Raw genomic sequence first — 27,484 nt, forward strand, 5'->3', positions numbered from 1 at the left:
GGATAGGCTCCAGCTTGTCTGCGACCCTGTAGAAGGATAAAGCAGCTAGAGATAATGAGATGAGATGAGACCTCAATATGATTGGATGGCGTTTTTCCTTTATTTTACACTGTAGACTGGATTAAAATATTTTGTTTTTGGGTCAAACCTTCTATTGTACTGCTTGCAACATGGGTGTGAGGAGCTTTTCAAGCAATATGGTAAAAAATACTCCTGAAAAAAATCTCATACTCCACCTTTAATGACCTACAGCGTGGATTCATGTGAAGGCCACGTCACTAGGGGGCGCTACAGATCACAGCCAGTGACTGCAGCCGAATGCAGGGTTTTGTAGAAAGTAAACAGGCTTGGACAAAAATCTATAAATGACAGTCTGCATCTCGCCACATTTCCCACAACCTCATAATATTTGAACCCAAAATAAACACTGGCTAACTGTGACTTCCTGTATTCTAGGTGCCAGGTTCCTCACCCTGGTCCTGCACACTTAGTGTGCCACACTAGTGTTTTCTCTGAACCCAATACAGCTGGTGTGTTAGAACAAGGACAACATTAAAATGTGCATGACAGGAAGTACTCCAGGAACAGGGTTAGGGACTTGTGGTCTAGATAGGCCATTATTTGCATTTGGATGTTGAGCAAATCGGGTTTTCGTTGTTTTCTACTATAGGCCTTATACAGTGTTCTATACGATCACAAATACGAAGGGTTTAACGTGCGTCGCGCTGAGAGGCAAAACCAGCACTTCCGCTTTGTGTGGCGTGTTGTGTGCAGTACGTGCGCTGTGTGCACAGAGTTTAGCCCCGCCCCCCCCCGCCCCGTGATAAATTAGCTGGGCTGAGACAGACTTCCGCCTTCGCATATAGAAAGCCCGTGCGCAGAACAAAAATGTAAGGATTATTGCTTTCTCAAAATTCCGAATTCGTTTATGCGTGGTTGTTTTTTTTTTTTTATACGAAAAACAGGAACCTTTCCATGATGTTTCGGCCAAATGATTTGTCTGTATCCGTGCCTAAGGTTCAACCCGGGTACAAAGAAAAGCCTTTCGCCGTCGTCTCTCCGATACCGAGACACTCGCTGAATTTAGGAATTTCCCCGGAAATCCAGCGCGGTTTGCCCGATGGTTCTTTACCAACTTCTCCCGAGTCTGACAGCGACGAAACTCCCGTCGGCTGCTGCTTCCTGGCGCATAACACGCGAGAGATCATCCGCGATTATTTTCTGCTCGTCACCTCTCCTTCTCGCCATTGTGGGCGACATCATAAGGTTTTACAGACGATGAAGCGTGTTGTTGACAGCCTGCTGGTGAAGCACGAACTTGTGTATAAAGGTAACGTTTAAATTTAGTCAAAAAATAACCAACCAACCAGTTTCTTCCTGTTGTAAGCTAGGTTTCCTAGGACTGTGCTGGCTAGCTGGTTTTGCTTATTTAAATTCGACCCTACTACCTTCTTCTCTTTTCTCACCACACACACTCTCACCCTCTGTGTCTGTCTGTCACTCTGTCTCACTCTGTCTGTCTCTCTCTCTCTCCACTGACACACACATGGGAAGCTTTGTATGTTCGACTTTCTAGGTCAAAGCTTGTGGTGTGTGCAAATAAGGCACTTAAAAATGTCCCTGTTGCTCATTTCTAGTCAGTATTATACAAGAGCAATGTGAAGTTACATTCAAACCTAAACCCCTTTCTTTATCTTCCAGTACTACTACTTCTGTACAGCTTTTTGTTATTGGTGTTAGCCCATGATGTACACATGTTGTATCTACAGACTCTATTCACTTAATATTCATAACTTTTTTTTTTTCCCTTTTTCCTATGACCCAGGTATGCTTGGAAAGCTGAATTTGGACGAGAGAGAAGATGACATGAGTGTGATTAGTTCCGTGGCGAAAGAGCTATTCAGTGACGGCATCACAAACTGGGGTCGTATTGCCAGCCTGCTCGCCTTTGGGGCAGTTGTGTGTCTGTATGAGAAGGAGTCTGGACGAGGGCATTGTGTAAGCTTTGTGGCAGAAGAGATCTCGTCCTATCTTCTCTGTAATCAAAAGGAGTGGCTTCTGAAAAATAACTCATGGGTGAGTTGGCATTTGATGATAGTTTTGGTCACTCAAAAATGTAGTTTTAAAGGCACGTCCTTTCTTGTAGTCTTGTTAAAGGCCTGGGTATTCTTGTACACACACTCATTATGTTGGAATGTAACCCTGCTGTCTGGTACAGTTGTGTAACTAAACTCTGTCTCTTCCTTTTCCGTTTGGGTTTTTTTTTTCTTTCCCCCTTTGCTTGTGACTTATGAATAATGTTTGCATACTTCCTTTTGTCCCCATTCAGGATGGCTTTGTGGAATTTTTTCATGTTTCTGATCCCGAATCTTCAGTGAGGACTGCATTAACAACCATTGTTACTGTGGCAGGCATTGGGGCTGTTCTTGCCTATTTGACCAGATAAGTTTCACTGGGCCATCTGACTTTGGACTTTCATATAAAGCAGTATAAGAACTTTAACAGTCGGATGTCAAAAATCCATTCCATTGCAGAGTGAAAAAACCAGTCATGTATGTGGAAAATTTGTGTGCATTTTATTCATGAAGAATTTATTTTTTTTATTAAAATGTTTCTTAAAACACTATGATCTCAATTTTTTTTTTTTTGTACAGGAAAGTTATGTACTTGGGTTGACTTGTAACTTTCAACCAAAGCGCATAGCATTTTCAAGACATTGTTTATTACCTATCAATGTACTCAAACATCTGTGTGGTACTGTGACAAAATGGAGCTAGTTTCCCAGGCATTACTGTATAGTCCTAAAGAATAAGCTGAAGGTGCTTACACCATGAAACTATATAAATTTTACAGATACTTTTCATATGTAGAAGATTTCGCTTTGGTGCCCCCCCCCCCCCCCCCCCCCTTTTTTTTTTTCCTCTCCATGTTAGGCTTAAGAGATGGTGCTTTCTGAACCTTCAGGACATTCACTCAATTATTTTCTGTTTTCACATTAAAAGGGTTTTGTTGAGTAGAGATCTCTTGCAATAAAACTGATTGTTTCATGTAATTCCACACTTAATTTTTGGATTGTTTTGGTGTTACCCCTAGGGCCCACTGAAGGTGACTGGGACATCATGGGGCCTCATCATTAAGGAGTGTCATACTTTATTGCATCAGACAGTGCTGTGTATGGAACATCCAGTGTTGCTCAGAGACTTGTCTGATAAATAACTGACTCACTGAGAAGTCTCAAGCTCATGACTTGACAACTATGCTACTCCAGGCATAAGATAGGGTTATTAATACTTGTGTGGGTTTTTAAACAACATACAGTTCACATACTCAAGCTTTTTTTTTTATATGATTGCGTTTTTTAAAAATGGAAAAACATTCAGTCCTTCAAGTTGAGGCTTATAAACTAGGCTGGTTAGGTAGTGTGAAGATCTGGTGTTAGAAGGGAAGAAGGGTGTATTACAGTGTAGTATTTCAGTATAATATTTGCATTACGTGGTCATGTGACTCATTCGCTCTAGGGGATGCAAAGCTATTATGTTGTGGCAAATGAGCACACTAGGGTGTTAGGAGCTGTCCTACTCTCAAGCTTTCACCAACCAGTAACCTTGGGGACAGGTATAGTCGGTCTCTAAACACACAGCTGCTGTAGTTCATTCAGTATTGGTGTCTCTTTAAAGCTCGGCACCATCCAGCATTCTTTAGTCATAATTTTGTGTTCCATACCCAGTCTTTCAGAATACAAGTCTCCTAAATTCATGCAGTTTTAGCTAATCGGGTTAATTTTGCCAGTTTAAACGTCAAGATAATTGCAGACTTTCTTTACTACCACATAGTAAATGGTAGATATGGAATAACCATCCTTCTATCCACATTCATTGAATATGAGCAATCACATGCTCTCATTGGCTAGTCTACTACTAGGTTCTCAGCTCCTATACTGTGAGTAGAGAAAAACAAAATGGTGGAGCATGTTGCTGCACCAACCAACCCCCCCCCCCCCACCCCCCCCACCCCCCCCCCCCCACACACACACGCACACAAAAAAGGGCAACAAAATATGGAATGGAAGTATTTGAGGGAAAGATCATATTTTTATTTTTCAAGAATTATAATAGCATTTTTCACAAATTGCTGCAGTCATTTTTGCCAGTTTGTTTACATTCATCTTTTAAGCGTTAAAATTTGGTGAATTTCTTTTAAGACTGGTTGAAAAGCTCAAAGAAGTTTGAAAATTACCGAACTGAGATGTCCAGAGAAGAATTAAATAAGTGTCTAAAGCTATTCTACAACTCGGCATAACAGCAAGACCTCATCTTCCACAACAACCCCCCCCCCCCAAAAAAAACCCAAACAAACTAAAGTCTTATTTGTGCAGCCATCGATAGGTTTTTAGAAGTCTGCCTAAGCGGAAATGATTTTGTCGGATGTTTTGTATAAAGTTATGTTTAATTTGCAAAAATTAAAAATGCTCTGCTTCTCAATCTAGTGAATGTGGATATGATAAAACAATTATTCCACTCAATCTTGTCATACATGGCTTATACTATAAGCCTTATTGCCAGCATGGCGCTTTGTCAGCTATCAGCTCATGTATGACTTGATTTTGTGGAATAATTGTTAAATATTTGGACTTCTCAGTAAAGAATATGGGATGTAAAGGGGAGTTGTGAAAGAGGATCATGCCTACCAGGAAATGCAAAGATGGTTGAAGTGGAGCAGAAATGAAATGATGCACCAGGACAGTGTAGCAGTTATCAGTGTCAATGAAAACTTGTAATCTAGACAGTTATTTATGTTTTTGGTTTCCTGAATACCTGGTAGATATAGTGAGCTGTGGGTTTAGCACGAGTTCTTTAAAAAAACACACACACACAGAAATGTGACATTGCTACCATATGATTGTGGTTTCATTTAAAAGTTAAGACATGGCATTTATACAGGTGATTTTTTTTTTTTTTTGAAACTGATACTTGTGATCTTAGGGGATTTTTTTTCCTCTTTCTATTTGAGCATTTCAAAGGAAAAGGGATGTTGAGTTCTGTGCTCCAAACAGAACATATAGTTACGCAAGTTTAGTGTAGGAGCAGTGTGACTACATGGATTTTAGCACCTGCCACGTATTTAATGTTTATGACTACACCAACAATAAAATTTGCGACAACAGTGCAATCTCTGGAAAGCTCAAGATCTGAAACTTGTACCAATCATCTTTTTAAACATCATAGCTGCTGATACACATAACTGTACAAGGAGTTTTGACTCGCGCTATATAGCAAACTTTAAGAATAAATTGTCCACCGAGCTCACTTTTTCGTAATGCACATCTGTCTACTTGTCTGTTGGGTTGTTCGATCTCTAGCAAGTTACCAAGTGAGCATTAGAGTGTAGCCTAAGTAATGGTTAATACAATGAAAATGCAGAGATGCAGTGTATGAGTTTTTAAATTTAGTCTTTGTGCTTCCTGGTTTTGCTGTTGGTCATTTTGAGACTACTCTCTCCCAGTTGGATAAATGCAATGTTGCAGGTGCACAGTTTGCATAAATTTGTGTTTCACTCAACTTTTTTCCACCACAAAGTGAGTCAGACTTCACCACTGGAATGAACAGGAGGATGAACAAAGAACATACATGTGACACAGCAAAAAAAAGTAATTTTCCAGCAGACCTCAGATTTGTCATCATGTTCTCAACAGACAAATCGTTCAGACATGCCACCCTCACAGTCCGTTTTTCAGAGTGTTCCCAAGACTCACACTTACTTTAGTGGATAATCTCAAATGGATACTGTAATTTTGTGTTCTGATACTGAAATCATAATTTCCTGAGCTTATCCCAGGACTCGCAATCACAACAATAGACGGCACGGTGGTGTAGTGGTTAGCACGGTCACCTCACAGCAAGAAGGTTCTGGGTTTGAACCCAGCAGCCGGCGAGGGCCTTTCTGTGTGGAGTTTGCATGTTCTCCCTGTGTCTGCGTGGGTTTCCTCCGGGTGCTCCGGTTTCCCCCACAGTCCAAAGACATGCGGTTAGGTTAATATGGGATGGCCTTGGGCTGAGGTGCCCTTGAGCGAGGCACCTAACTCCCAACTGCTCCCTGGGCGCTGTTAGTATGGCTGCCCACTGCTCTGGGTATGCATGTGTGTGTTCACTGCTGCGGATGGGTTAAATGCAGAGAGGAAATTTCACAAGTGTGTGGTGAATAAAGTTGTGCTTTCTTTCTTTCAATGAATACTCTCTTACTGAACATTCTTACTACTGTCTCCCATTACCCTTCTACACCTGTCACCTATAATGATTTATAATTCCACTATCTGTTGTCACCCAGAAGAAAATTGGTTCCTTTTTCAGTCTGGTTCTTCTCGAGGTTTCTTCTGAATGTCTCAGCGAGTTCTTCCTCACCACTGTCATCTCTGGCTTGCTTGTTGGGAATTAAAATCTACATTTGAATTTTTATGAAGCTTCCTTGTGACTATACAACTATACAAATGATATCGAGTTTAATTGAACAGAATAGATGTTACTTTACCCATTATCCTTATTGAAAGGTTAGCCAGTAGAGCAGGCTTTTTGTTTGAAGCTTCTGACAATAACGAACCCTTTTTCAAAGTCATTTACAGATTTTCCTTTTGCAATTTTGGTCCAACATGGGACCACTGGGCCTGTTTTTTTTTAATAAACACCATGGAGCATGATAGGATGTAAATTGCACCTGTGTGGAAGTATGTGCTCTTATGTTTCTCCACATAGTGATTCAGGTTTTTCCTTATTTTGTCACCCATCTGTAGCTGGTTCCTGTCTTCGGTTTCCAAAGGGTTGGAAACACCTGCCTGAATGTTTTATAAGACATGCAAATAGTTTATTACAGATGAGTCAGTGAGTCCCCTCCAAAACTAGATTATACTGTCACAGTCTATTTAAGGTTGATATTTTGCATGTAGTATTTCACCAGTATAAATGTGTGTAGTTACTTTATTACAGTGAAATATAGATGAACATTGTATAGAGGGTTACAGAAGTTGGGTTGGGTAGGATCTCACACTAGCAGATATCAATAAATTAGCTATCACTCCCTATAGCAAGCAAGGTTTACAAAAATTTGGGAATTTTTTTTCAAAACAATTTGTTTCTTACACATTTCCTTATGTCTGATGTGTTTGTTCACTGTGAAACTAAGAAAAATAATGCTAGCATTCTTCTATGTGTAGAAATGCTGGATGCCTCACTGAGCTGAGCTAGAGTCATTATCATTGCTTTCATCTTCAACAGGTTGAGTTCACATTTATTGGAATTAACAAGAATGAGGATAAAATTATGGTAAAATTTAACTTGCTTTCAGTAACAATTTTGGAGGCAATGTCATTATAAATTTAATAACATTAGATGGCTCTGGTTCGTGAGACTCATCTGTGCAAGAATTAATCACAGACAGCTCTGCTACCGTACATGATAGCTAATTACAATACAGACGTGAAGTCAAGAGAAAAGTTGACTACGGTATATTTGAATAGGAAAGAACCAAGAAGTTTATCAGCAGTAGCAAGGGTAAGAGAGTGGACAATTGGTGCACAATTTTGGTTAACCAAGTCCAAAGAATATATCAACTGTCCAAAGTTAAGACAGCAACTCTCAATCCCTTCCAGGCTATATTTTTTACATTTTTTTAAATTTACATGTCCCAAAACCAGTTTGTGTAGTTTTGTCATGTCTAAGAACTGTTGTGTACTCCTGAACACCTTTTCATAATACTCTTATATTGAACTTCCTTTCAGCACATTTAGTATAGCTTGCCATGAGCTGTCCTACAACTACAGTTGGGAAAAAGAAAGTACACCCTCCTTCAATTCTATTTAGGTACACAGCACCTCAATAATTAACTGGGTGGACCTCACCAATGTTGAAACAAGCAAGCAGTGCATAAACTAATGCTCTTAATGATCAGTGAACTAAAGGAATGTTGTGAATAGTAAAGAGTAGGCCAAACTTTTTCCCAAACAGTGAGAGAATGAAACTCTTACTGAAACATTTACTTCAAATTATTATTGCTAAAGGTGTTACTGCATGTTCTTGAATTATAGGATGTACTTTTTTTCCCACCTGGTTTCTGAATGTTGGTTTACTTTCTGGGAAAAATGATTTCATACTGAAATCTGTTGTGTTGTTGTTGTCATCACCGGAGGTTGTTTGTTTGTTTATAGAAGTTGGTGAGTACCACACAATTGTTATTTTGTCCTGATAACTAAAATATTTAATTGAAGGAGGGTGTACTTAATTTTTCCCATGACTGTATAATGATAAAAACAAACAAAAACCCCACTACCCAGTGTCACCTATATGAGGATCTACAGTGTCTTGCAAAAGTATTCATCCCCCTTGGTGTTTGTCCTGTTTTGTTGCATTACAAGCTGGAATTAAAATTGATTTTTAGGGAGTTAGCAGCATTTGATTGACACAACATGCCTACCACTTTAAAAGTGCAAAAAAAAAAAAAAAAAATATATATATATATATATTTTTTTTTAAATTATTGTGACACAAACAATAATTAAGATGAAAAAACAGAAATCTGACGTGTGCATAAGTATTCACCCCTGTTCATATGAAACCCCTAAATAAGAGCTAGTCCAAACAATTAACTTCATAAGTCACATAATTAGTTGATTAAGATCCACCTGTGTGCAAGCAAAGTGTCACATGATCTGTCACATGATGTCTGTATAAATCAACCTGTTCTGGAAGGACCCTGACTCTGCAACACGACTAAGCAAGCAACACGAGAACCAAGGAGCCTCCAAACAGATCAGAGATAAAGTTGTGGAGAAGTATAGATCAGGGTTGGGTCATAAAAAATATCCCAAACTTTGAATATCCCAGGGCGCACCATTAAATCCATTATAGCAACATGGAAAGAATATGTCACCACTACAAACCTGACGAGAGAAGGCTGCCCACCAAAACTCACAGACCGGGCAAGGAGGGCATTAATCAGAGATGCAACAAAGACACCAATGATAATGCTGAGGGAGCTGCAAAGATCCACAGTGAAGATGGGAGTATCTGTCCATAGGGCCACTTTACAGTGGTTCTTGAAAGTTTGTGAACCCTTTAGAATTTTCTATATTTCTGCATAAATATGACTGAAAACAACATCAGATTTTCACACAAGTCCTAAAAGTAGATAAAGAGAACCCAGTTAAACAAATGAGACAAAAATTATACTTGGTCATTTATTTATTGATGAAAATGATCCAGTATTAGTACATATCTGTGAGTGGCAAAAGTATGTGAACCTTTGCTTTCAGTATCTGGTGTGACTGCCTTGTGCAGCAATAACTGCAACTAAACGTTCTTTAAATAAAACAGGGTGCCCACTCACACCTGATTGTCATCCCATTGATTGAGAACACCTGACTCTAATTTCCCCTTCAAATTAACTGCTAATCCTAGAGGTTCACATACTTTTGCCACTCACAGATATGTAATATTGGATCATTTTCCTCAATAAATAAATGACCAAGTGTAATAGACCCCTTCGCAGTAAACGTCATTCATACGTAAGAGGAAATTGCACGCCAGCCTGGACCCAAAAAAGACTCAGCGACGGTAGAGACGAGAAGAAATATTTGGAAGAAATGCCTAGTTGTTGTGTTGTCGGGTGTCAGAATCGTAGCAGTGATGGGGTTAAAATGTACAGAATTCCAGCAGGATCTCACCCATTCCAAAAAAATCGCCGACGTCTATGGCTACAAGCCATCAAACGTGTAGACTGGGATGAAAGCACCATCAAAAATGCGCGGGTTTGCAGCGCCCACTTCATCACAGGTAAGATCAGGCTATTTATTAAATCTTTCTTTTTTTATTCTTTCTAGTCTTCGTTTATTGATGTAGCAAAATACTTTGGTAACATTTGTCTGATTAGCTGGGTCATAGTTACACAATGTAATGAATATTGTTAGCATGTTAACTTAGCTTTGCATGCAATTTTGTTTGTAGGAGAGGTCTCGCTTGACTCAGTCCAGATTTTGTGCCATCATTATTTGTGTATGCCAAAAATCACAATTTTAAAGCAAGGATGGAAAGGTAAAATTGTGTGCCCTCACTCTAAATGCCAACTTACGTTGACTGCTCTAACCTAGCTCCCGCCCCGTTCAGTTTCATTTCTGCTCTCTGCCTCTCGCTTTTTACGCAGCTCTGATTTCTCTTAGCTGCACTCTTTACACTATCATTCCTTTCATGCCATTACCTCCTGCAAATTGCTGTTTAGTGTTGGTATTTGCTGTTGTAGCTAAAGCCACATTGCCATCACATCACTGGCATAATTTGATTAAAACAAAATTAATATGAATGTCCCATTGTTAATCAAGTTGTAGTCTCGCTGTAACCAGAACGTTGATGGCAGGCTACTTTTGTAAATAGTTTTTTTTTTTTTTTGAGTTTGACATTTTTTGTAAATAGTATGACTGCCTTCAGGTGTCAGAGGAAAACTTACTAACATCGTCCGTCCACTCTTTAATTAAATACGGATCCGGTAGGCGATGTCCACTTGTTAGAGTTAACTTATTTATGTAGCATTCTCGATCTTGTAACAACAATTGTTTTGCATAATCTGACAGCTCATAATGCCGGTCTATGGGCAGCGCCATTGTTTCTGAGTCCAGGCTGCGTGCGCATCCTGGCAACGGTCGGTTTGTTTACAAACATGCGAAGGGGTCTATATGTAATATATAATATTTTTGTCTCATTTGTTCAACTGGGTTCTCTTTATCTACTTTTAGGACTTGTGTGAAAATCTGATGATGTTTTAGGTCATATTTATGTAGAAATATAGAAAATTCTAAAGGGTTCACAAACTTTCAAACACCGTTGTAAGCCGTACACTCCACAGAGTGGGGCTTTATGGAAGAGTGGCCAGAAAAAAGCCATTGCTTAAAGAAAAAAATAAGAAAACACATTTGGCTTTTGGGGCGGCACGGTGATGTAGTGGTTAGCACTGTCGCCTCACAGCAAGAAGGTCCGAGTTCGAGCCCTGTGGCTGATGAGGGCCTTTCTGTGCGGAGTTTGCATGTTCTCCCTGTGTCTGCGTGGGTTTCCTCCGGGTGCTCCAGTTTCCCCCACAGTCCAAAGACATGCAGGTTAGGCTAATTGGTGACTCTAAATTGACCATAGGTGTGAATGTGAGTGTGAATGGTTGTCTGTGTCTGTCAGCCCTGTGATGACCTGGCGACTTGTTCAGGGTGTACCCTGCCTTTCACCCATAGTCAGCTGGGATAGGCTCCAGCTTGCCTGCGACCCTGTAGAACAGGATAAAGCGGCTAGAGATAATGAGATGAGATTTGGAGTTTGCCCAACAGCATGTGGCAAATTCCCCAAACACATGGAAGAAGATTCTCTGGTCAGATGAGACTAAAATTGAACTTCTTGCCCATCGTGGGAAATGCCATGTGTGGCACAAACCCAACACTTCCCATCACCCTGAGAACACCATTCCTACAGTGAAGCATAGTGGTGGCAGCATCATGCTGTGGGGAAATTTTTCATCTGCAGGGAAAGGAAAGCTAGTCAAGATTGAAGAAAAATGAATGGCACTAAATACAAGGCAATTCTGGAGGGAAAACTGTTTGAGTCAGCCAGAGGTTTGAGACTGGGATGAAGGTTCACATTCCAGCAGGACAATGACCTTAAACATACTGCTAAAGCTACACTAGAGTGGTTTAAAGGGAAACATTTAAATGTCTTGGAATGGCCTAGTCAAAGCCCAGACCTCAATCCAGTTGAGAATCTGTGGCATAACTTGAAGTTTGCTGTACACCAACACAACCCATCTAAGTTGAAGGAATTGGAGCAGTTTTGCCTTGAGGAATGGGCAAAAATCCCAGTGGCTAGATGTGCTAAGCTAATAGAGACATACCCCAAGAGACTTGCAGCTGTAATTGCAGTAAAAGGTGGCTCTACAAAGTATTGACTTTGAGGGGTGAATACCTATGCACACTCCAGATTTCTGTTTTTTCATCTTTATTGTTTGTGTCACAAAAACAAAACAAAACAATTTGCACCTTTAAAGTGGTGGGCATGCTGTGTGAATCAAATGGTGCTAACACCCCCCCCCCCCCCCAAATACATTTTAATTCCAGCTTGTAGTGCGACAAAACAGGACAAACACCAAGGAGGATGAATACTTTTGCAAGACACTGTAATTGTCATCTGTATGAGTTTCGCTTTTGATTTTGGTTACTCTCAAAATTTCATCATGAAGTCTTTGGGTTTTTTTCCTCTTCGGGTTACTTACTTACTAAACCCACATCTGGACAGCTGTAAAGTTGCTATCCATCAATGTTTATTCTTAAAAGTGTGATACAAGTAATTTAGAATTGAATCAATGTTGAAGAATTGATAGACAACACTTTATTTGCTCTTCCTAATGAAGTGCTGGCCAGTTGAGCAGTCTGTTTAACCACATCCATGCCCCAATAATAAACCCTCTTTCACAGCCACTTAGATATGTTCCTCTTGCCATTGTGATCTTTAGTTCCCAAGGAATATTTATTGCAATTACCGTGTCATACATCTCTTTGTTACTTTGTTAGAAGGCCTTGTCAAGCATGTGAATGTGTACAAGAAGGTATCCAGGAGTGGTCCCTGTCCCTGCACTCTCACAAAGGACATGCTAAAACTAAAACAAATGGTTTCAAATTATTATACATCAGTGGGTGAGTTTTGGGACAAAGCTTGTGTTAATTTTGACACATTTAGTGTGCAAATGATTTTAACACAGTGAATGTGTCAGGAAGATTAATATAAAAACGTGTAAACGTGAAATATTAACACATTATGTGTGGTCTTTGGCTACACACAGTGTGTTAAAAAAAAAAGCCTAAAACCCCAAACAAAGTGTTATTTGATGCAAAATTAGTTAATGAAAATAATACACTATTTATAACATCAACACATTTATTATCATGAAGTATTAACAATAAGATTCACAGAAAACTGTAGAATATAACAATACAGAATCATAGAATTTCATAGAATTTCAGCAGTAATAAAGGAGGGACAAAACAGATATTTTTCCAGTTTCATTCGGCAACATGACACATAACCACATGTTCGACATTTCACTTATTTCAAAACTTTGTGTCCTGGATTGGTGTAGATCTGATCATCCAAGGAACCAGGAATCACTTGCTGAGGATCATCTTCAGACTGGTCCATTTGCTGCATAATAAATTAATAAAACATGAACATTTAGATAGATAATACAGCAGGCAATTTTTTTTCACAATATTCTCACACAAAGCATTAACTGATATCACAGCTCATCCCCCCACCCCAAGATAAAATCTTTACACTTAATGTTATGTAACATGAGGCTGCAGTTACACATTCATACACCAACATTCTTACAGATCTGAACTATAGTTTCTTCAATATATTTTGTAATAAAAGGATTGCTGTTATAGGAAATAATTGGATTAAGCCTGCCATGACAATATGAGGTAAAGCTTAGCTATACAGCAAAATTAGCCAAACAGTGATCACAAAAAAGCATAATTTTCGGGTTCAGCACGCAGTCTAATAGTCAGCACGCGTGGGTTTCCTCCAGGCGCTCCAGTTTCCCCCACAGTCCAAAGACATGCAGGTTAGGTTAACTGGTGACTCTAAGGTGGGGTTTACATTAGACCGTATCAGCGGATCATCAGATTAACATTTTTAAAACGATTAGCGTGCACACAGCAACGCCAATACACGATTCGCGTGCACACAGCAACGCCAATACACGGATACGCTCGGCTCCGCAGGCATCCTGCGCTCCAAATCACTCCGCCCTGAACAGCGAGTGCCCTCTGGAGGGTGCGCACTCCGGCCCTGCGCAGCTCACAGAGTGCGCGAGTGGAGCGCACGAGCAGTGATTTGGGACTGAGCCGCTGTGTGTGTGATCTCAGTGCATATCGGGCATGCGCGTCACTTACCACTTGCAAGTGGAAGGATGGCAAGCCTAAAGACAATCATAACTACACAATGGGCAGTATTTGCATCAGTATTTGCAGTATTTTCATACTTTTATACTAGGGGTGTGCAAAAATATCGATACGGCGATATATTGCGATACTTTGTCTTCTGATTCAATATCGATACTCAAAATTTGAATATCGATATTTTTTCAAATAATAAATCATGTTTCAGATGGGTTGTAAATCCAGTACGACTTCCGCACCTCCGCTCCGCGAGGTGTCGCTGTGCCGCTCCCTCACTGCAAGGCACTCTTCGTCTTCTCTTTTTTCCCCGGCGGTTGCAGTGAGGAAAAAAAACAAGCAAGCATGGCTGTTAACATAAACCTAGAGACGCCGCCGCACTTTAAGGCAGATGTTTGGAGGTACTTTGGATTCCAAAAGAAAGGAGAAAAAAACAGTGAGCCGGTGTTCTGTAAAGTTATCCTACCTCTTGGATTTGTCCTACCAAGCCTACTGCGCATGCGCGAAATCCAGGAGGGTAGGAAAATTCAACAGTAGTTTTGTCCTACCGATCAGCTGGGCTGATAGAAAATCGGTGAGTATTTCACGCATTTGCCGATTTTTATGTTTTGTGCGTATTGGTCGAGTCTTTGGTCGAGTCAAATAATTTGTAATGCCTTGTTTTGAATAATAAACCGGTCTGTATGAGAACTTGCTAATTCATGTATTCTGCGCATGCGCAGTAGGCTTCGCGCATGCGCAGTAGGAGACTAAGATGCACACTGCACTTTTCAATGTGTTTCAGACAGTGTGTTGTTCCTGCAAAATAAGCACAAGTTAAATGTTCTCAGGTATATGTTCTCAAGTTTACAAAGAACAAATTGATATTAGTGTTAGCACTGAAATGTATGTGCAGTCTGCAGTGCAAGTTTTAAGTTTTCATAAAACAATTTGATTCTGCTTGTTAAACAGCACTGATGTGTCCATGCTTACAGAAAAGTTGATAATACTAGCACAGAAATGGGAATTTTCTGTATGTTGTAGTGAAGCAACTCTTGGTTTTGCCAGCAGTGGAATAGAGACAAATATATGTCTGGCAAGAGTGTGCAGTTATGTATGTGAAATGTAATTTTACAGTGGTCAATAAATTCTGATTTTCTTCAGTGACACAGATATCGTGATGTGGTTGAAATTTCTTGCAATATATCAATTATCGCAGAATCGCTGTACCGTGATATTATCGTTATCATGGGCAAAATATTGCCATAGTATCGTATCGTGAGGTATCTGGTGATACCCAGCCCTATTTTATACTCTTTAATGAAAGGTGATACAAGGCGGAAGTCCGCGCCGTTTTTCAGCAGTCGCGTCACATGACCAACGCCAGCGAATCAGGAAGGTGGATGTCACAGTGACGTTGTCCAATGACGACGCCAGCTAGAGCTCAGCACAGCGTATCCACGTATCCGAGTATTCTCAATGTTTACACAGCACCGGACCAGACACGATCTGGACTGAATACGTGGACCCTGGCAAATTCCCGTTTCCCGGCGTTTCCAGGCGTTTTAATGTAAACGGACAGTGCATCCGCGAAGAAAACGAGACAGATACGGTCTAATGTAAACTTGGCCTAAATTGACCGTAGATGTGAATGTGAGTGTGAATGGTTGTCTGTGTCTATGTGTCAGCCCTGTGATGACCTGGCGACTTGTCCAGGGTGTACCCCGCCTTTCGCCCGTAGTCAGCTGGGATAGGCTCCAGCTTGCCTGCGACCCTGTAGAAGGATAAAGCGGCTAGAGATAATGAGATGAGTTAAGTGAGCAGAAGATGAACTGATCAACAAAAGGCATAAAGGTAAAGACAACATTTCTTTTCAGCGTTTTCTGCGAGATTTATGTATTATTTTTGTTTTGTACAATTGGAGAGTGAAAAAAGAAAAGGAACACCATGCGAAAGTTTGGGCACCCCAATACATTTGAGTTCTCAGGTAACTTTTTCCAAGGTTCCAGACCTTAATTAGCTTATTGAGCTGTGGCTTGTTCAAATTCTTCGTTAGGAAAGATCAGATGATGCAGATTTCAAAGCTGTATAAATTCTCTGACTCCTCAAACTTGTCCCTAAAATCAACAGCCATGGGCTCCTCTAAGCAACTCCCTCGCATTCTGAATAATAAAATAATTGATGCTCACAAAGCAGAAGAAGGCTACAAGAACATAGCAAAGTGTTTTCAGGTAGCTGTTTCCTCAGATTGTAATGTTATTAAGAAATGGCAGTTAACAGAAACAGTGGAGATCAAGGTGAGGTCTGGAAGATGAAGAAAACTTTCTGAAAGAACTGCTCGTTGGATTGCTAGAAAGGCAAATAAAAACCCTTGTTTGACTGCAAAAGACCTTCAGAAAAATTTAGCAGACCCTGGAGTGGTGGTGCACTGTTCTACTATGCAGCAACACCTGAACAAATATGACCTTTATGGAAGAGTCATCAGAAGAAAACCTTTCCTGCGTCCTAGCCACAAAATTCAGCATCTGAAGTTTGCAAATGAACATCTAAATAAGCCTGATGCATTTTGGAAACAAGTCCTGTGGACTGATGAAATCAAAATAGAACTTTTTGGCCACAATGTGCAAAGGTATGTTTGGAGAAAAAAGGGTGCCAAATTCCAGGAAAAGAACACCTCTCCAACTCTGAAGCATGGGTGTGGATCGATCATGGTTTGGGGTTGTGTTGCAGCCAGTGGCACAGGGCACATTTTATTGGTCAAGGGAAGCATGGATGTGAATAAATACCAGCAAATTCTGGAAGCAAACATCACACCATCTGTAAAAAAAAGTTGAAGTTAAAAAGAGGATGGGTCCTACAATTAGACGATGATCCAAAACACACCTCAAAATCTACAATGGAATACCTCAAGAGGCACAAGCTGAAGGTTTTGCCCTGGCCCTCACAGTCCCCTGACCTAAACATCATTGAAAATCTGTGGCTAGATCTCAAAAGAGCAGTGCATGCAAGACAGCCCAAAAACCTTGTAGAATTGGAAGCCTTTTGCAAGGACGAATGTGTGAAAATCCCCCAGATAAGAACTGAAAAATTATAAGCTGGCTACAAAAAGTGTTTACAAGCTGTGATACTTGCCAAAGGGGGTATTCCTAGGTACTAACCATGCAGGGTGCCCAAACATTTGCTTCGGGCCCTTTTCCTTTTTTGTCATTTTGAAAATTTAAAAGATGAAAATAAAAAAATTGTTTTTGCTTAAAATATAAAGGGAATGAGTCATCTTTAACTTTATGCCTTTTGGAGATAATTTCATCTTCAACTTGCTTAACTGTTCACAGTAACAGCAATTTTGATCAGGGGTGCCCAAACTTTTGCATACCACTGATTTTATTTATATATATATATATATATATATATATATATATATATATATATATATATATATTCCTGCCTCATGATGCTGAATCCTGTAATTAGTAGAACTTATAGTTCTAGCCAGGGTCTTTAATAATACCAGTACAAACTAAATGCTAATAAAAATGGCACACAACTACATAAAATATCTTACAAGTTAAATTTCCATCTTGCAAGCTTAGCAACAATACTTAAAATTAAAATCTCCCCATTGTGTTTGTTCCATTTTGATACTGAAGCTAGTAAATTTGTCTAAAAGTCTAAAGTTAATAGAGAAAAACACACAGTCTCACAGTTCTGTTAGAAACCAAACTAAACCAGTATCAAAAATAACGGCAGCAGAAGATGTTGTTTTTGCATGTAAATGTACATTAAGAAACATTTTCAAGTCCAACTTGCCTCAAGAGTTTTGCTAACTGTCACTGGTGAGAATCATCTCCCTGTCAGACCTATCAGTCCATTTGTCCATGTTTTTTTCTTTCCATTTTTTTAATGTTAATGTTAAGAGCTGTTGTTTACCTGGTACCTTATGTGGACACCTGACTCTTACACCCATATGAACATCCCATTTCAAAACCAGGGGCATTAATGTGGAGTTGAGTTGGTCCTCCCTTTGCTGCTACACCAGCTTTTACTCTTTTGGGAAGGCTTTCCACTACATTTTAGAACATGGCTGTGGGGATTTGTGCCCATTCAGCCACAAGAGCTGAATGAGGTTGACACTGATGTTGAGCAAGAAGACCTGGCACCCAGTTAGCCTTCAAACTCATCCCAAAGGTGTTCAGTGGGGTTGATGTCAGGGCTCTGTGCAGGCCACATGAGTCTTCAACACCAACCTTCTGAAACTATGTTTTCATGGAGCTCACTTTGTGCACAGGGCCATTGCCATGCTGGAACATGTTTTGGCTAGGCCCTGTAGTTTAATGCAACAGAATACAAAGACATTCTATTCAATTTTGTGTTTGCAACTTTGTGGCAACAGTTTGGGGAGGAACCACATATTGGTGTGATGATCAGATGTCCTGAAACCTTTTTACCATACAGTGTACCTTCACTGGCTTATAGCTTTCCAAGATGGCAGACAACCTATTGCACCACTGTGCTAACAGCAGATCAATTAACCTGTACTGTTTCTAATACGTATGAGAAACCTCACCTCAAGTCAAAACATACTGGGCACCATGATTTCCATATGTGATGGTCAGTCAAGGACCCACATTCAAGAAGTGAGTAATTAGTGTCACATAGTATCCTCCACAACCAGCTCGTGTTTGGGTTCATTGTCCTGTTGTAACTCCCAAGTCCCAAGTTGTGTTCAAGTTTCTGATGGTTTATGCTGAAGAATTCTGAGGTAATCCTCCTTCATTATTCCATCCACTTTGTGCAATGAAGTAGTTCCACTGGCAGCAAAACAGCCTGAGAACATGATGATCCTACCACCACCACCAGCTGGTACAGTGTCCCTCTGTACATGGTGGTCATTGTGGCCAAACAACTCAATCTTTGTCTCATCTGACCATATGGCTATCCTCCAGAAGGCTTTTTCTTTGTCCGTGTGGTCAGCTTCAAACTTTAGTTAAGCTTGAAGGTGTCAATTTTGGAGCAGGGGGTTATTTCTTGGATAGCAGCCTCTTAATCCATGGTGATCTGAACTGTAGACAGTAATCCATCAGCTTCCAGTTCATGGCAGGGCTGTGCCATGGTGGTTCCCAGGTTGTTCCTGACCATCCAAATCAATTTCCTTTCAGTTGAGGGTGACAGTTTGGGTTTTCTTGAAGCAAAGTGGCTTGGCAAAGTGACTACACCTCCAAGTAACTTACATACAGTTGTTTGAATTGATCTTGGAATTTGCAGTTGTTTAGAAATGGCTCCAAGAGACATTCCGGAGTTGTGTATATCTGTGACCCTCTTTCTCAGATCTGCACTGAGCTCCTTGGACTTTCCAATTTTACTGTGTGCTAGTCAATCCAAAGAGGGCTGGAAACAAATCCTTTTTATGAAGACACAGAGAAGCTATCAGCTGTAGTCAATAATGATCACTAACAGGAAGTTAAGAGACTTCGGCCATGGCAAGATAAGAGACATTTTTGGAAGTTTCAGCACCTCTGAATTAATCATCTAAGTGAGCATATGTAATTTTTTGAACCTGTATGTATAATTTTGACCCTGTGTTGATTTCAGAAAACCCAAAGAAAATTAAAACTTGTGCACCAAATTCTAGTGTTTTTTTAAATTAAAGATGTACGCTGTACATTCTGCCACAGAAAAAGAACAGTTCAAAGAAATTACTGAAAGCCCAAATATTGCCATGACATTCATATCCAAGATGACATTCATGTCACTGTATGTAAACTTCTAACCACAACTGTGTGTGTGTGTGTGTGTGTGTGTGTGTGTGTGCCATTATTTTGATATCAGAGCTGATGCTTATCGTGATCTTGAAATCACAAAAGCTGTTTTCTCAAGATCACAACTTATTTTTCTCATGATGTTAAGATGCATGATTAGGCATACATGTTGTACATTGTAGATGAGTACATATGCATGCATGTGTTTTACTGTCATCTGGGACTGAAACAAGTAGAAATAACTGCATGTCAGTGCTATTATGATTGATGGGGCCTCAAGGAAATGACACTGCATTCATTTTGTAAAATCTTATGCAGTAAACTATTCAGTCATAAAAAGTATTTTTCATACTCATTATGGAAAATTTAATTGACCAGTTGTAATTTCTTACTTAAAATAGTACAGATTTAAATATTTGCTTTTCATTAGTATTTATGGTACCATTTTACACATACTCATTTTACACTGCGAGCATATTTCAGTCTAGAACTAACCCTGGATAAGAAAAATCTGCACATTGACTCAGAGGTCTGATCTCCCACAGGTCTAGCAGTCCCAGGCTGAGACCTCAGTGTGTTGTGCATGTTTTTGTTTGTTCAGATGTGCTCTATCTCTGGTTACAGGCTCATCATAGGGCCTAATGAGGATTACCTGAGGAAGACACATACACGACCTTGCCTGTTCCTTGCTCCAGCACCTGCTGTGGTTGCCTGAGCCAGAAAAGACATTTCAACTAATACACTGTTCTAAACCACACTATAATATAATTCAGGATAAAGGTGATGTTTATTCTAAAATATTTACATTTCTAATTTATTTTCTTGTCACTTCTATCATGGGCGTATATTTATTTGTGAATTTTGGATACAGTCAGGAAGGGAAGGTATTACACATTGTAGAAGTTTCTCCTGATGCAGACTTGTGATCTTGAACTACTCAATAGTGTGACTAAACTACTTGTTTGCCTCTGTTCACCACAAGATACAATAGCAGATATAGTTGCAAGTCTGCTCTCTGTCTTTGTTCTTATGTGCTGAAAGTATTATGTAATTGTAAGAGTCACTCTTGAAATTCTAAAATTGTGCAAGATCTCCACATGCATGTCTGTGTTTACTCTGGAAGTCACACAACAACTTGTCTTTCATGAGACCTGCAATGAACATACACATTAACATAAAAATTAAACATGAACATAAGTCTAGCTTATAGTGTCTTGAGTCTATTGTTTTGCATACAATTATTTCTTCTTAATATATTTTATTGGTATTGGGCAGAAATGCATTTCTTCAGTTGGTGAATCATGAAGCATGAAAAAGCGTCCTACTTCCTTTCAAGCAGTCATGAATCCTGATGGTTATGTGACCAATTAAATCAAACAGTTTAATTTTTCTAGATTTTGTCTTCCAGCATCCATCCATCCATTATCTGTAGCCACTTGTCCTGTTCTACAGGGTCGCAGGCAAGCTGGAGCCTATCCCAGCTGGCTATGGGTGAGAGGCGGGGTACACCCTGGACAAGTCACCAGGTTATTGCAGGGCTGACACAGAGACAAACAACCATTCACACTCACAACCACCAGTTAGCCTAACCTGCATGTCTTTGGACTGTGGGGGAAACCGGAGCACCCGGAGGAAACCCACACAGAAACGGGGAAAACATGCAAACTCCACACAGAAAGGCCCCGGTCGGCCACTGGGCTTGAACCCAGGACCTTCTTGCTGTGAGGTGACAGCGCTAACCACTACACCACCGTGCCGCCTTCCAGCATCAAAGCCTCCGCAAATGCTAATTTATTTGTTACGTAAAAATTCAAACTGCTTAGCTGTCATTGCATATAATATTTTTATAAGTCCATTTTATAAAAGGCCCTGTTGTGGTCTGTGTGCGTGGACTTCTGTTCTTGTTTTGTGGCTCTTTGAAATCTCAGAATTCAGGCATCTCCTGCAGCTCGATGCAGTGTCTGTCTGCTTCAGATTTAAATGGGACATATTATGAAAAACTCACTTTTTGAGTGCTTATGCACATTCATTTCGGTAAATGGAGTGCCTACCAACCCACAAACTCTGAAATAAGACAACCTAGTCAATTTCTTTTTGGGCTGTCTATTTCAGAAAACATGTGCTTCAACAAGCCTTTCAGATTTGGTTCCCCTTTCTATGTCACAAGGGGAGCTCATTAGAATTATACTGCCCCCTCATCTGAATGTCTCCATTCATGACTCCGGAACTTTCTTTGCAAAAGAATATTCATGAGCAAAGTGCTACCTGATTGGCCAGTGGAAGAGGGGGTGGGGTGAGCAGTGGCTCATTATCATTTAAAGGAGCGGATACTCTAATCGGCCATTTTGAACAGGACTGTTTAGACAGGATGAGAAGGGAGCTGTGGTGCTTTATTCTTGTGGTATTTTGACCAAAGGATCTCATCTCACTATCTCTAGCCGCTTTATCCTTCTACAGGGTCGCAGGCAAGCTGGAGCCTATCCCAGCTGACTACGGGTGAAAGGCGGGGTACACCCTGGACAAGTCGCCAGGTCATCACAGGGCTGACACATAGACACAGACAACCATTCACACTCACATTCATACCTACGGTCAATTTAGAGTCACCAGTTAACCTAACCTGCATGTCTTTGGACTGTGGGGGAAACCGGAGCACCCGGAGGAAACCCACGTGGACACGGGGAGAACATGCAAACTCCACACAGAAAGGCCCTCGCCGGCCACGGGGCTCGAACCCGGACCTTCTTGCTGTGAGGCGACAGCGCTAACCACTACACCACCGTGCCGCCTTGACCAAAGGATGTCAAATACATTTCATTAAGACCTCAGGGAACTGTGTCAACTTGTGGAAAAAGGGTATAATATGCCATCTTTAATATGTCACCCCAAACAGATTAACAACAACCAGGAATAGGTTCCTGGCATTTACAAATGGACAGTCTTGTACTTTAGAGGCAGGTCCATTCCTTAAAGCTAAAACTGTTTCAAGAACATTTTGTAAGAGTTAGCAGAGCTATGAAAACAGATTAAAGTCAAGTGTTTTTAAATGTGTTGATTAAGTGCTCAGTGAAGAGGTAAGTCTTCTTTTAAAGACAGCCAGTAACTGTTTGGACAGCCAGGGGAAGTGAACTTCACCAGAGCAGTAGCATGGACTGGGTACTTCTTAAGCCACTAGATCTTCTGAGCTCAAAGGCTTTATCTTAAAGAGACGAAATGGGACGTCATAGTTTTGAGTCATAATGAACATGCTAATAACATTTTCTATAATTGAATATTATAAATATGTAATAAAAGCTACAAAGGTGGTAAAGCATCTCTAAACAGTGGTTGAAATACTTTTTTCCAGTGTTCTGCAATTTTGAAATATTTTCTGCAAATACACAAGCCTCCATACCCCTTCTCAACCTAATAATGCCTATATTTACATCATATCTATCGTTACAACTCATAGCATTACTGTAATTCTTTATTCTCTCACTCTATTTTTAATTTCAGTCTTCACAGATCCTTCTCTGCAGCAAAGTTATCATTTCATGATACCTCCACAGGTCTTTCATCCCCCTCGCCCTGACACTACGGGCTACTACAACTTGAAGTATACCAACCAATTCATAAATGTACTAGTTATCACACCCACACATTATCCTTCCACACAACATACTAATAAAGGTACCACCACAATAAAAAATAGAACACAACTGTTCTTCAAGAAACAAAACATTCATTTTCATGTTACACGTCATGTTACATTTTGTTGTGGGTGCAATCAGTTAATTATTGAAATTAAGTGATCAATCTCATTAAATCAGTCTCATTAAATTTGAAGGTTAATAATTAAAATGAATCAATCCCATTGAATCATTTACTTTGACTCATTTGAATTGAATCATACCATAGAATCACTCATTTGAAGTGAATCGTTCAACGAATCATTTAGTGAATCATACCATTAATCCTGGTGCTTAATAATAAATTACCAACAGCTAGATTATGGTATATTTCCAAATTATTACAATCACTTACCACATTACATAACTTTTATATGCACCCTTTTGAATTCGAGGGAGATTGGGGACTTCATATATTGTTCACACAAATAAACACAGTTTGTTTAATAAATGAATTTATTATAACAAAGATAAAAATAATAAATCAATATATACAAGCAGTGAGGTGTGTATATACATGTGTGGTGTGTGTGTGTATGGCCTAGCTTGTTGCTAGCTAAAACAAAGGAATGTTATCTAAGTAGAACAAAGGATTAGCTCTGTTGCTAATGTGTGCTTGTGTGTGTGGGTGTGTGTGTGTGAGAAGGACTTGACCATGTGTTTAGCCTCGTGTAGCTAACTACATGTGGTGGAGGCCTAGATTAGCCTTGTGTTGCTAGTGTGTGTTTGTGAATGGCCCTATGGCCTAGCTAAAGTGTGTTTGTTAGGCCTGGTGAGGCCTACTGAGCACATGTTGCTAAAGACAAAGGGAAGCTGTCTAAAGTGTATCAGGCCTGGTCAGGCCTGTTGAGCACGTGTTTTCTCAGTAACGAAAAGATTCCACACTCATAACATTACCAAACTCACTGAAACCTTGATAAGGTCAAAATGTATGATAAGGAAATTAGTGTTAGTCAGAGAGGAGCATGCGCAGCCTATCTATTAAACAATTGAGAGAACATAGAACCAAAATAAATCAACACGCTGCGTGTCTAACAGTGTGACAGATAAACCTGGGTTTAAATTCACACTATTTCAAATAAAAGCAAATTCCTAAGACTATCCTAATTATGCCCAAATGCCAAAATCTTACTTAATCCTGCCTTTAGCAAGATATGAAGAACTATTCGCCAGTGTAGTTTCGGGCCTCGCCGTGGGAGCACGTGAGCCACTCGTGATGGAGGCGTAGAAAACTTTCGGGTCCAGCGGAGCACTTGGGTGGTTCCCGTGGAAAGCAGAGGATTCTTGGTCCGAACCTCAGCGTTCGTGAGGAAAAGTCTCTGATCAGAATAAGATGCACAGTGCTTTTGAGTTAAAAAGGATTCAATCGCTTCTTAACTTTTAACTGCCTGGGCTGCAGTCGTGACGTCACTTCTAATACAAGTAAACCGGTTGTAACTCAGGTTGAGTTTAAAGATCGCGCGACTCTAGAGTTTACCTTTGCCAAGGGTAAGAAAGAAAATCGCACTGAGTGATGGATCTTGCAAGAAAGAAGACGTCTTTTTGCAGGAGAGCATCTCTTTGGTGCGTCTAGCTTCCTTGAAAACCGGACGCGAGAGACAAAATGGCGGAGCTTCCGCCTGGATTTATGTGTGCGTGGCGGACTGACGTAGGTGATCCCACCCACGCGTGACGTAGGTCACGCGGAAGTTGCCTGGGAATTGTAGTTCTGACACAAGATGGCGGCATGATACCTACATTGTCAAGATTAAGTTTCTAGCTTGAACAGTAGATTGTTACCCAAAATGTACTTCATTCACAGTGTTTGCATCTGCAACCTGTAGTTTTAAATTGAAAGCAAGGTTTCAATTCTATACTCTGTTACATCTTACGATGATGCAAAGAATTGATGCCATTAAGGAATAAAACCCAACTGGCAAATGGAAAGACGTTTGGGTTCATTGTGTTTGCCTGACTTCTAAAGTGCAAGGTCATGAACTGAACTGAGAACGACTGCAGGGGCTTCACTGCTCTAAACTAACAACAGAGAACTGGGTACAAACTAATCATGGCAGAACTGAGAGCTACAGAAGTGAACCTATGAGCTTTGTCTTACAGGGCAACTGTTTTACTTTGTGCTAGTCTGCACCACAGGCAAGACAGCACTAGTAAAAAAAATAGAACATGTACACAAAACATGTATTAGTGTAGCTTGGTATGAGAAAACAAAATATTCAAAAGTATCTATGAATAAAGGTAAAATACTGTTGCTGTCTTCAAAAGGGATATAATATCAGTATAATTTTGTATGATTCAACAATACAATATATACAAATCTATACAATTTACCAATATATATGTATGCAACTATAACAGCAACCGTCTTCATTTTTGTCACCCTCGCGGACGCGCGATCTGTCGCTGTTGTTGTTGGAGTCACGCTGGCTGCCGGTTTTGCCGAGATACGATAAAATCGTTCTTGTTTTCTTGGCGTTTTTGTCGGACTCTTGCCCCGAAGAAACAATCCTCTTCTTGGGAGCCATGTTTGTTGTGCCGCATTGAATTCTGGGAGATGCATGGCGGAAACTGCTGAACACTGCCGAGGTAGTTGTTGGGTCCTCCCGGCAGGTATTAAAAGTGACGAAATCTTACATTGGAAAATGGCAACTGCCCTTATTTGGTTGTCATCGCCTTTCGTCTGTATTACGTAAATATTGCTCAACTTTGACCTGGAAAACACCGTCAGGTTCGTGCGGTGCAGGTTTCAGTTTATTTACAGCACCGCTAGTTTGCTAAATTGAGAACCATTGAATTCCGAGCCTGATTTTTTCATTCTGCAAAATTGCAGGTTGTTTAATTTTTCTTCTGCAATCTTGAAAATCATTCTGCAAAATGCAGACTGCAGATGGGTATTTCGAACACTCATCTCATTCTCATTATCTAGGGTCGCAGGCAAGCTGGAGCCTATCCCAGCTGACCATGGGCGAAAGGCGGGGTACACCCTGGACAAGTCGCCAGATCATCACAGGGCTGACACATAGACACAGACAACCATTCACACTCACATTCACACCTACAGTCAATTTAGAGTCACCAGTTAACCTAACGTGCATGTCTTTGGACTGTGGGGGAAACCGGAGCGCCCGGAGGAAACCCACGCAGACACGGGGAGAACATGCAAACTCCACACAGAAAGGCCCTCGCCAACCACGGGGCTCGAACCCGGGCCTTCTTGCTGTGAGGTGACAGCGCTAACCACTACACCACCGTGCCACCCCTATTTCGAACACTGCTAAAGATATTTGTTCTTTCTAAAAAGTTAGGGACCTATCAGTGGGTGGATACCAACAGGCAGAAATTCTCCTTCTTTAGCACATGCAACAACATTTATTCACTCCATAACTTCATTGCATGATTGTTAATATTATACATACAGGACACTTTTTCCATGGAATAAAAACATGTATTCTATTCCCTTCTATTCCTTTCATTCATTTGGTTTGATAGCATGCATTGTTGTTATCATATCGCTTATCCTATGTATATTATGCCACTCTACCCAATGGAGAATGAGTGTGCAATATTGTTACAATATTGCACATTGTCAAGACAACAGGAAATCACACGTCAGAGCTCATGCAATTATCCAATGACAAAACTTTTCTGCTGCGCATGTGCAGAATCATTTCCTTGTTGGTTGGGAAATAGAGAAGATGAGGCTAATCCAGTGCTAGGTTTAAGCACCAAATAAAGAAACCGAAAACTGAAACTAAAAATGCACTGAACACCCAAAAGGCTATCAAAACTCCATTATATATTCTTCATACATATTTACAAGAGAAAAACATACCAACAGACATTGAAAAACTGGAAAAGAGACACATCAGAGATGTAAAACTTTCACGCTAGCGAGCAACTGTAACAATTTGTAAACAAACATGGCCATGAGGTTTGCTTTGTTAAAAGCAGAAGATTTAGAGAGAATTTTGGCTGCCAGGTAGCTCTGTTGTGTGTAGTTATCGATGTTGATTTTAAAAGTAATGTGGCGAATTACATAGGGAAATGAATACTTAAGTTTGAGTGAAAAATATTGTGGTGAGTGTGTGTGGAAGAGGAGTCTGGAGACAGAAATCCTA

At 40.2% G+C, this 27,484-nt stretch overlaps 1 protein-coding gene across 1 annotated transcript; it reads left to right on the forward strand.

Moving 5' to 3' along the window:
* Positions 1-841: 841 nt before the first annotated feature.
* Positions 842-3,052, forward strand: mcl1b (MCL1 apoptosis regulator, BCL2 family member b). Its single transcript, XM_060921947.1, has 3 exons — positions 842-1,330; positions 1,826-2,076; positions 2,330-3,052. The coding sequence occupies exons 1-3, from the start codon at positions 976-978 to the stop codon at positions 2,444-2,446; spliced, it is 723 nt and encodes a 240-aa protein (XP_060777930.1). The 5' UTR covers positions 842-975; the 3' UTR covers positions 2,447-3,052.
* Positions 3,053-27,484: the final 24,432 nt, after the last annotated feature.

The sequence above is a fragment of the Neoarius graeffei genome, chromosome 5 (genome assembly GCF_027579695.1).
Source record: "Neoarius graeffei isolate fNeoGra1 chromosome 5, fNeoGra1.pri, whole genome shotgun sequence".
NCBI classification, from domain to species: domain Eukaryota; kingdom Metazoa; phylum Chordata; class Actinopteri; order Siluriformes; family Ariidae; genus Neoarius; species Neoarius graeffei.